General features: G+C 40.4%; 1 protein-coding gene across 1 annotated transcript; it reads left to right on the top strand.

Moving 5' to 3' along the window:
* The first annotated feature begins 2,755 nt into the window (after nucleotides 1–2,755).
* LOC132817540 (gamma-crystallin S-1-like) lies at nucleotides 2,756–6,856 on the top strand. The gene is made up of 3 exons (XM_060828036.1): nucleotides 2,756–2,764; nucleotides 2,858–3,100; nucleotides 6,581–6,856. The coding sequence occupies exons 1-3, from the start codon at nucleotides 2,756–2,758 to the stop codon at nucleotides 6,854–6,856; spliced, it is 528 nt and encodes a 175-aa protein (XP_060684019.1).
* The last annotated feature ends 4,083 nt before the right edge of the window (nucleotides 6,857–10,939 follow it).

Raw genomic sequence — 10,939 nt, 5'->3', positions numbered from 1 at the left:
TTCACCTGACCTGCACATCTTTGGATTGTGGGAGGAAACTGGAGCACCTGGAGGAAACCCACGCAAACACGGGGAGAATGTGCAAACTCCACACAGACAGTCACCCAAGACTGATATTGAACCTGGGACCCTGGTGCTATGAGGTAGCAGTGCTAACCACTGAGCCACTGTGCAGAGGGTAATTTGCAAGTGTTGCTCCCTCCATGCATCTGCTGCCCTTGTCTTTCTAGATTATGGATGTCAAAGATTTGGAAAATGCTACTTGAGCCGACTGTTTGAGTTACTTCAGTGCATCCTATAGATGGCACACTGCTCCAACTGTGCGTTAGTGGTGAGGGAGTGAATGCTGATAGTGATAATGGAGTGTCAATCAAGCAGGCTGCTTTGTCCTGGAATGTGATGAGCTTCCTAAATGTTATTCGGGCTGCACCCTTCCAAGCAAGTGGGGTGTATTCCATTTTGCTCCTGACTTGTGCCTGGTGGACTGGCTTTGGGCAGACAACACTTGAGTTACTCACCACAGAATTCTGAGCCTCTTAACTGAGCGGGTAACCACAGTATGGCTGATCCAGTTCAGTCTCTGATTAATGGTAATCCCAAGATTTTGATAGTGATGTCTTCAGCAGTGGTAATAGCATTGAATGGCAAGAAGAAGTAGTTAGACTCTTTCTTGTTGAAGATGTTCATTCATGGCACTAAATATGAAAATGCAAATAAAGGAAAGTTTGACATTGTCTTCATTTAAACTGTATCAACAAATTTCTGATATAATAAGATAAGTTTTAAGGGAGGAAAATATACACGAATAATTGATCTTTGTACAATATCTATTTCGCTATTACCTTCAGTCAGTGAAACATAAATGTGAATGTGAAATAGGTTTCACACCTTCAGGCAATCCTATTACCTGCAACATTGTACAAATAATTAAGGAAAAGGCACAAAAGATTTTGGAAATGGATTTTCTCTTAGCATACATATTTGTGACATATAACAGTGCAGAAAATCAGACACGAATCTCCAACTCTCAAAAGAAAATGGCTAGAGTTTCAAAACAAAAGGAGGAATGCAATTTAGGAATGATATCATCAAATTTCCCACAGTGAGATCTTCAGTGGATACACTTTTATCCAAACCAGAATTTTAGGCCCTTTAATTTTGTCTACATGCTGTCTTCATTGAGTGTTGAGCATCCTCCATAAAATTGAGCCAAACTTTTAAAGGAATCCAGATATGCAGAGGCCATTTCCATGCTTTCAGAGCTGAGCATTTTCCACTGGCTTGCCTCCTGACATCTAATAAGGGTAGTAAGATGTTATTTAGACAGCACTTCTGCAGTCATGGTCTTCTGTACTCTGAAAATCATCCTGTGCTAAGGAAACAATGCAAATGTCTAAAACTACTTGACAAAGATAATGGAAGGTAACTGAAAGTAGACACGATAAAGTTTCAGTGTCAGCAGGATTAAATTCATTGAATTATAGTGTGGAAGTAAGCCAATTGTCCCATCAAGTCCATACCAACCCTCTGAAGTGCATCAATCCAGACCTACCCCCCTGCCTTATTCCTGTAACCCTGCATTTTCCATGGCTAATCCATCTAGCCTTCACATCCCTGGACACTTTAGCACAACCAGTCCACCTATCCTGCACATTTTTGAACAGTGGGAGGAAACCGAAGCACCTGAAGGAAACCCACGCAGACATGGGGAGAATGTGCAAACTTCACACAGAATTGCCTGAGTGTAGAACAGAAGCCAGGTCCCTGGCAGCAGTGCTAACCAGAAGAACTAGATAAAAGTGGGGTGCGTTGCTGCTTGAACTACCATATTGCATTGCCAGTCCAAGAGTTGTTCTCATAAAACTGGGTAGATATGTTCTAAAGTATGAGCATAAGTGATGAATTTTCAATGTCCTTGTTAGGAATGCAACTTCTTGAGAAGAAAGAAGTAAGTGAAAAAACAATAACTTTGAAGCTCAATTTGGTAAATGTGGGGAGAGAAACAAAACCAGCTGGAGACAGTACTATTCACTGTACAACTTGTTCAAATACAACAGTTTGATTCTTCCAGTGGTTCAGCCTGTTTAGCTAAGCAGTACCTAGGTGCTTCAGAAGTTAAAGTAATCTGTATGAACATTCCCTGCTCAACCCTATCCATCTTAAAATCAAAGTTATAAATATGTTTATGTACATTCAGAAGACGCAATCCAACTCATATCAGTGTGGCAGAATGTGGATGAGTTGCCAGAAGCTCTGCTTCTTAATAGATGGAAGCTTTTGCCTGGAACATTCAGAGTTCAGCTTTTCTGATGGATTTCTGAATGAATTCTTATTATTAAAGACATTCGAGATGACATGTATGGGTGGCATAGGAAGGGTCAGAACTTATTCTGTTGTAACAAATTTTTCATGGAATCAATCGCATTATTGATTAATAATGTTCTTTACAAACAAATGCATGAATAAACTATTCATTAAGTGTAAAAGATCTATGTGTTAAACATTTATTCCTATGTTAAGCTACACAACCATGAGTGCAGAAATCAAATCAACACACGACAGCACTTCTTTAATACTGAACAATCATTTTGTTCACAAAGGATATCGCATCCAGATTTTGCTGATATGCAAATATAGGTTATTAAAATAACAAAGCATTAGATTACAGTGCATGATCTGGTTAGATATATAAACCTCACATTTCACATCCCAGCGCCATTGTCCATCAAAACTGCCCTTTGGGTGAAAATTCAAAATGGGAAAGGTAAGGCTGGTAGTAATTGTGAAATGAGCAGCTATTGATTACTTTTGTCATCTTGTAGGTTTTTTTGAACTAACTTTCCTCTCCTCACTACAGATAATTTTTTATGAGGACAAAAACTTCCAGGGCCAGTGCTATGAGTGTAGCACTGACTGCTCAGATCTGCACTCATTCTTTACTCGATGTAACTCCATCCGAGTGGAGCGAGGCTGTTGGGTGCTTTATGAGAAAGCAAATTTCACTGGATATCAATATATTCTGACCAGGGGAGAATATCCAGACTATCAGCACTGGAATGGATACAGTGACAGTATTAAATCATGCCGGCTCATTCGTCATGTAAGTACGGGTTTAAATGAGAAAAGGACGGAGTTTTCAGGAGATTATTCACTGACATTTTAGTTACTCGATGTAAACTCAGACATCTGTGGATTTAAGAAAGCACAGTAATAATTTACGTTCAGTGTTGGCGTACAATCACTTTGCTTTATTAAATCTACACTCTGTATAACATAAATGTAATACTATCTGTATTCAGAAAATTATAATGGATTTAAAAACTGCGAGGCTGATAAGGTTTATATCCAGTAATGTTTGATATGTAAATTCCCTGGCAAGTGGTTGGAATTTGAACCTCACTATTGCTGGGAATAATTGAAGAGTATTGCACAGGTAGATTTCAGGAAATGCTAGATAGGTTCACGATGGAGGGAAAATGATAAATAGTGAGAAGAGGTAACATTCATGGTGCAAACACCAGCATAGGTCAGCTAGGCCGAATGGCTTGATCCTTTGCTGCAAATTATTTTTAAAAGGATAGAGTTTCATCAAATTTTGCAATGAGGCAATAAATATCAGAATGAGCCTTTCACTTTGGGCATACAGTGTCAGTATCAGCACTCTCAGACTGGGTACCATTTGGTTTTAAAGCCAGAATATAGTTTATTTTCTCTAACCCACTATTTTGGACTTGGTTATTAAATGGCTGTCACTTTTACCAAGTCCAAGTGAACTATGTAAAAACTGATGCTTGATGTAAGATAGGGTGTCTGTCTAACATTAGGTCCAGGGTACCATGAAGGGATATTGCACTGGGAGCTTTACTCTAAATCTAACATGCTATATTCTGAATTTGGATTGCTTGTTGCTGACCTCATGTGAAAAAAGCAGGAACATTTTAATTTCCCAGTGCTGATTATATTCACTATGAACAATAAAAGCATGCATTAACCAGTAATTTACAGTAGATCTGAATAAAACACTAATACTGCAGTCAATTTGAAAACCTTGAATCTTTGTATCTGGGCGTTAACAGTGTTTGAGAACAGGGAACAGAACTCTGAAACACACATTGTGAACTGCTGATAATATAGAAAGTTGGCCAAAATTGGAACTAAAATGCCAACATAAACTTAGATGTATTTGATTTTTTTGGGATTTCAAATGATGTTGGAAAATATAACTATGTTGTTCAATATTAGCTTATAAAAGCAGTGATAAATTCTCAATTCCTTATTTCGTTTATTACATCAGCTAAGCATTATCGCTAATCTAGATGTCTCTAACTTTCCAGTGCCCAGTAACCTGACAGTGTAGGCATCCCCATTGCACTGTGTTACTGGTTTATCTAGCCATAAGCCATTTATAGCATAATGATGAATGTGCAATTGAATAGTTATACATTCTTAGTGGATTGGAGATTGGTATATAGAATTATAAATGTTACTGTCTAGAAATAAACTATTTTGTTTTTGATGCTGGCTGCTGCTCTTACAAGAATACAATCAAATCTATTTCTATTCACCTGTCCACTCCCCAATCCATATCAGTCTTTCTTTTCAAACTCTTCTTCTAGTTCAGTTCAATCATGTTATCATTGCCATTGGGTCAGTCAGTTGTTAAGGATTCAAAGCTCTAAAAACTGTGGGCAAATATTTCCCCAGTTGTGAAGTATGGGGTGAGGATGTTAGGTGGTGACCAATATGTCACACCCACCATCAAGAAAATACCTTCAATCAGCTCATTAAGAGTTTAGGCAAGCTTCTCAGAGAATCACAGGACTTGGCACTGCCAAACACTGTCAGCAAATCAGAATTTGGCAGCTACTGGGGGTTCTAAAGTCCGTCACTTCAGGCCTCCTCCCTGGGGGAGCCAACAGTGCGGAGGTATGGAATTTATATACTCCTCTTTCAGGGTGTGTGCAGTGGAAGGGGTGGTGTCAGGGTTTTGGAGGTAAAGGCAGACATGCGGCTTTTAGCGGTCAATCCTTTGCCCTCCATATCTACCAGTCCGATTGCTCCACGATTGGAGAAATTTGAGCACTCGCACCAACCTTCGCAGTTTCCTGCTTTCCCAGTTGGGAAACTGCTGAGGAGGCAGGGTGATCAGAGAAGTAGCAAAGTGGACTCTTAAGTGAGCATTCATGGGCTGCATAAGAGCCTTAGCTGGTGGTGGGATGAGAATATTTTCGCTCAGCCCATAATCAGTGAACTGATTAGAAGAGGGTGAAACTCTAATGGTTACTCATCCATTAGTTTCCCTTCTTGTCACTGGATAAAAAGGGAAAAGTTGCACAATGTGCGGTCAAAGATATATGCTCTAACTTTGCCCGGTTTTCTAGATGAAGGACATTTGTGGAGTTATAGAGCTATACAGTGCAGATATAGACTCTTCAGTCCAATTTGTCCACTCGACATTAGTTCATATTTCAATGCAATTCCTTACTAACTACTAATCTTCTAGTTTAGCGACTCACCAACGGTGAAAATTGGAAAACTATCATGTACTTGTGAACTTCTCCACTATATTTTTTCTTGTCCTGTTTCCATTTTCATTCTTGGGATGTGGGCCTTGTGAGCTGTCTTCTTGAAGCATTGCAGTCCATGAGCTGTAGGTCGACCCATAGTGCAGTTAGGGAGGGAATTCTAACATTTTGACCGAGCAACACCAAACAAACAGCGACTATATTTCCAAGTCATTTGATAGATTTCAAATTAACAGTTTATTTTTTCGAAGTGAGTTATACCAAATAAATCATCTTAGAAAATCATTCAATTTGCACTAACTTTTTTGACTCAACAAATGACAGTGAAGATGAATCTTTCTTTGTGCAATAATATAATAGAACTGATAACAAATCTGTTTAATACTTCTTCCAAATTATACTTGCATCGAAGTCAATAAAAAGCAGTGACGTAAATTATTCATTATGATATATTTTACAATATTGCACAAAGCCAAACTGACACTAATTTTATACCTTTTGAGTATCTTCTTAAAACGAAGGCTGACTAATATTTCAGCCATGTGGCAGATCTTATGCAATTGCCTTTTGTATCTCTATGACCATTTGTTGAGGATTACGTGGAAAAATTAACGTTAAAAACCAGTGTAGTTGTCTGTAACAAGGACACACAATGGAATGTCTCATGAAACACACAGGTTTAGATTGAATGATATTGACAAACTGCGTTGAATCTCTCCAAATTTCCATTTCCATTATTATTCCAACGATAAACACATGGGACAGATGTGAACTGTACTGTTGACTCATATTCCCACAATTACAGCCTTGTACTACAACAAATCTACCCTTTACAATTGCCTCGAGTCTAACAATTAGACAAGCAGGAGGCTGGAAGAACACAACAAGTCAGGCAGCATCAGGATGCGGAGAAGTCGACTTTTCGGGTGTAACCCTTCTTCAGCCCTCAAGTCTCACAAGTGTCTATCATGTTTCAGTTGTTATTGTCTCAAGATATATTAGCAAATTAAATTAGCAAATTATTAACCATCATTTATTCTGTTTTAATACTGCAGGCCACTGGTGGTTTGTATAAAATTCGAATCTATGAAAGGGCAGAGTTTGGTGGACAAATGGTAGAACTGACAGAAGATTGCCCATCTATCCATGATCGTTTCCCTTACCGTGAACTGCAATCCTGCCAAGTGATAGAAGGAGCTTGGGCCTTTTATGAGCATCCTAATTACAGGGGCAGACAGTATCTGCTTGAAAAAGGAGAATACAAGCACTACAGTGATTGGGGTGCAAACTTCCCCACTGTGGGATCCTGCCGTCGCATTATGGAGTTCTAGAAGATTCCACCTTGTGGCCTTTCTTTCCCCCTAGATGGTATTTTAAATATCCAATAAAGTCTGAGATGCAGCATATCTGATTTATATGTTTTATATCTGAGTGTACCGTACAAGCTTAATAATGGATTTGGAAGCTTAAAACACAATCTGACTGGTCTTTTCCAGCATATATATGTGAAACAAACACAGAAGCAACACCAAAAGATTTGAACCAAATATAAATTAGGCAAATTATTAACTGATGAAGAAATTGAATCAAATTTGATCTAAGCTAAACTTTTTTCATATGTTGAGAAATTTTTAAAAAGACTAACACATGCAAAACTAGAAGCTAACGTGAAACCTTATTTGTTTTAAATCATTAAGAATTAACTTCAAACACATTGCATAATTTTAATAAGCATATCCAAGTATGATTGCACATCTGATGTTAATATACTTTAACATTAATTCTATGAAGTCTATAAATTCCTAAAAACAGTTCATCGCCTACTCAAGCATATTCCCATTGCAATTCTCTAATCCCACTGTCAAGCATGGCTTCTCAAGTCAAGGACTGAGCCATCTTTTGCATTCACTGGCAAAAGTAGCCTGAATGCTTTTAGTCTTTTGAAAGCTAGCATTTGCCCTTTTTCTGGATAAACTGCCTAGAATCACTTCTTGCGGGAGCTGGCATTATTGATTCACTGAGGCATTGTGCTTCACTTTAAACTGTATAAAGGAATGCTTTTCAAAATGAGATTCTTTTTATTCATCCTGTCACATTTGATTCTCACAATCCATCTGATATGAATTGGAGTTCAGGTTTTGGCTGTTTATTTCCTCTTCCTGCCATTTCAATGTAATTTGCTCTCTGAAAATGATTTCTTCCTTGCTTTTTTTTTGTTCCTTTCCTGCTGTAAGTTGGCACCTAGTTGAGTTTATTCTATTTTCTTCTTGTTGTAAACTAAAAGCTTTTAATATGCAACATTAGGGCTTCACCCTGCTTATTCTCGCATCTTCATCAGTCTTACATTTCTACCCTTGTTAATGGCTTTCATTTTGGGCTTAGCCTTGTCTTAATACTAAAGATATTTTAGCCTTTCAGTTATTTACTGATAAATTTCATTAGAGGTATCTCAGCTTTAATAGTCTCTGTATCACCAAGTACAAATGGTTTAAAGCAAAAAGCAAACTGGATTCATATAGCTTCTGGATCAGTGGTGCTGGAAGAGCACAGCAGTTCAGGCAGCATCCAATGAGCAGCGAAATCGACATTTCGGGCAAAAGCCCCTCATCAGGAATAAAGGCAGTGAGCCAGAAGTGTGGAGAGATAAGCTAGGGGAGGGTGGGGGTGGGGAGAAAGTAGCATAGAGTACAATGGGTGAGTGGGGGAGGGGATGAAGGTGATAGGTCAGGGAGGAGAGGGTGGAGTGGATAGGTGGAAAAGGAGCTAGGCAGGTCGGACAAGTCCGGACATGTCATGGGGACAGTGCTGAGCTGGAAGTTTGGAACTCCTCCCTGACCTATCACCTTCATCCCCTCCCCCACTCACCCATTGTACTCTATGCCCTGGGGTTGAAGTGTTCCGAGGCGGAAGATGAGGCGTTCTTCCTCTGGTGGTGAGGGAGCAGCGGTGAAGGAGGCCCAGGAACTCCATGTCCTCGGCAGAGTGGGAGAGGGAATTGAAATGTTGGGCCACGGGGTGGTGGTTGATTGGTGCGGGTGTCTCGGAGATGTTCCCTAAAGCGCTCTGCTAGGAGACGCCCAGTCTCCTCAATGTAGTAGAGACCGCATCGGGAGCAATGGATACAATAAATAATATTAGTGGATGTGCAGGTAAAACTTTGATGGATGTGGAAGACTCCTTTAAGACCTTGGATAGAGGTGAGGGAGGAGGTGTGGGCACAGGTTTTACAGTTCCTGAGGTGGCAGGAGAAAGTGCCAGGATGGGAGGGTGGGTTGTAGGGGGACGTGGACCTGACCAGGTAGTCACGGAGGGAACGGTCTTTGCGGAAGGTGGAAAGGGGTGGGGAGGGAAATATATCCCTGGTGGTGGGGTCTGTTTGGAGGTGGTGGAAATGTCGGTGGATGATTTGGTTTATGCGAAGGTTGGTAGGGTGGAAGGTGAGCACCAGGGGCATTCTGTCCTTGTTATGGTTGGAGGGGTAGGGTCTGAGGGCGGAGGTGTGGGATGTAGACGAGATGCGTTGGAGGGCATCTTTAACCACGTGGAAAGGGAAATTGCGGTCTCTAAAGAAGGAGGCCATCTGGTGTGTTCTATGGTGGAACTGGTCCTCCTGGGAGCAGATACGGCAGAGGCGGAGGAATTGGGAATACGGGATGGCATTTTTGCAAGAGATAGGGTGGGAAGAGGTGTAATCCAGGTGGCTGCGAGAGTCGGTGGGTTTGTAAAAAATGTCAGTGTCAAGTCGGTCGTCATTAATGGAGATGGAGAGGTCCAGGAAGGGGAGGGAGGTGTCAGAGATGGTCCAAGTAAATTTAAGGTCAGGGTGGAATGTGTTGGTGAAGTTGATGAATTGCTCAACCTCCTCACGGGAGCACGAGGTGGCGCCAATGCAGTCATCAATGTAGCGGAGGAAGAGGTGGGGAGTGGTGCCGGTGTAATTACGGAAGATCGACTGTTCTACGTAGCCAACAAAGAGACAGGCATAGCTGGGGCCCGTACGTGTGCCCATTACTACCCCTTTGGTCTGGAGGAAGTGGTCTCAGGAAGTTCCAAAGTTTTCCACAGCCAATGAAATATGAATGAAATGCATTTTGTTGAAAGGTAGGAAATGATGAAGCTTTTTTTATTCAAAATAAGGTTCGACAAATAACAATGCTATTATGAGCGGATGACCATTTCTACTGAGAGGTAAATACTGATCATCACAAGAACAAACTTCCTCAGCTTTCTTCTCAAAACCCTTTTAAATCCTCCACATGGACTGGTGGGACTTCAGGTTAGTGATCAGTCCAGAAGACATTACCTTGAGCAGCAAGCAGCACCTCAGTCAATTATCAACACAAATATTGCATTCCTGAGGTAATTGAGCTGAATCGAGGCAAGTATATTACTACTGGGATATAGCTAACACTCAGGCAACAATAAAAAAAAGAAAATTGTTCTTGAAATAACACATCTGAATTTTCATAACAAGATTCAAAGTTTCTGATAAAAATCATATTTCATTTATGTAAAGAACAACCAGAATATCAACATCTGTCTCCAATGAATTTTCAAAAAAGATCTAACTCTCCAAAATGCTGTGCACATATTTTGTAGATTTAGAATTAGATTTTCGACTTTATTGTCACGTGCACTCAAGGACAGAAGTGCAGGAGTACAGTGAAATGAGTATAATGTTGCCATGGATAGCCATCTTAGGTATCAAGGTACTTAGGTACAGAAAAAAAGCTGAGGTACAAAGTAGTAAGAGAAATCCTCCAGTCCATATGTAGGTGGAGGCTTAGAAAATGAGATGAGTTGTCGACAGGACCAATAGCAACAACCACATATTGCCACCCAAGTAAGTACCAGGCTGGAAGAGTCATGGGTGACCTTCTCATCCCAATTCCACTTGAAACCCTTAAGTGGTTAATTAAGGACCAGTTAAAGTCCTATTCTGGCCCAACTGGCAGGCACATTCATGCCCTTGATTCTGAATCTTCTATGCCTTTTTAGCTTCACTCCACAAGAAACCCCACTCCCCAGCAACATATACTTTTTTTCCTGGTTACTGCTCCATCCTGGGTGCCCATGAGTGCTGTACCAATAGCTGCCACAGCCTCCTCCAGGACATCACCAAGTGTTGGAATGTCCATCTTCTGTTTGGGTGGCAGCTTCAGGTGGCTGAGACATTGTATCCTGAGATCCTCATTTGAGAGGAAGGTCCATTGGTGTCCATTGGTGTCTGATAGACATGAGTTCTTTCTAAGCGTCAACATATACATATTGGCACTTTTGCAGTCACCACATGAGATCAAGATTGCGCTCTTGAATTTTGATTACCCGTAGCCAGGGACAATTACTCTCGTAATGCATGAATAAAAAGCAATAAAGTTGCATCATAGAAAAGCAAATTCCAATAATTCACAAGT

Source organism: Hemiscyllium ocellatum, chromosome 7 (genome assembly GCF_020745735.1).
Source record: "Hemiscyllium ocellatum isolate sHemOce1 chromosome 7, sHemOce1.pat.X.cur, whole genome shotgun sequence".
NCBI classification, from domain to species: domain Eukaryota; kingdom Metazoa; phylum Chordata; class Chondrichthyes; order Orectolobiformes; family Hemiscylliidae; genus Hemiscyllium; species Hemiscyllium ocellatum.
This window is presented reverse-complemented; position numbering and strand designations above follow the sequence as displayed.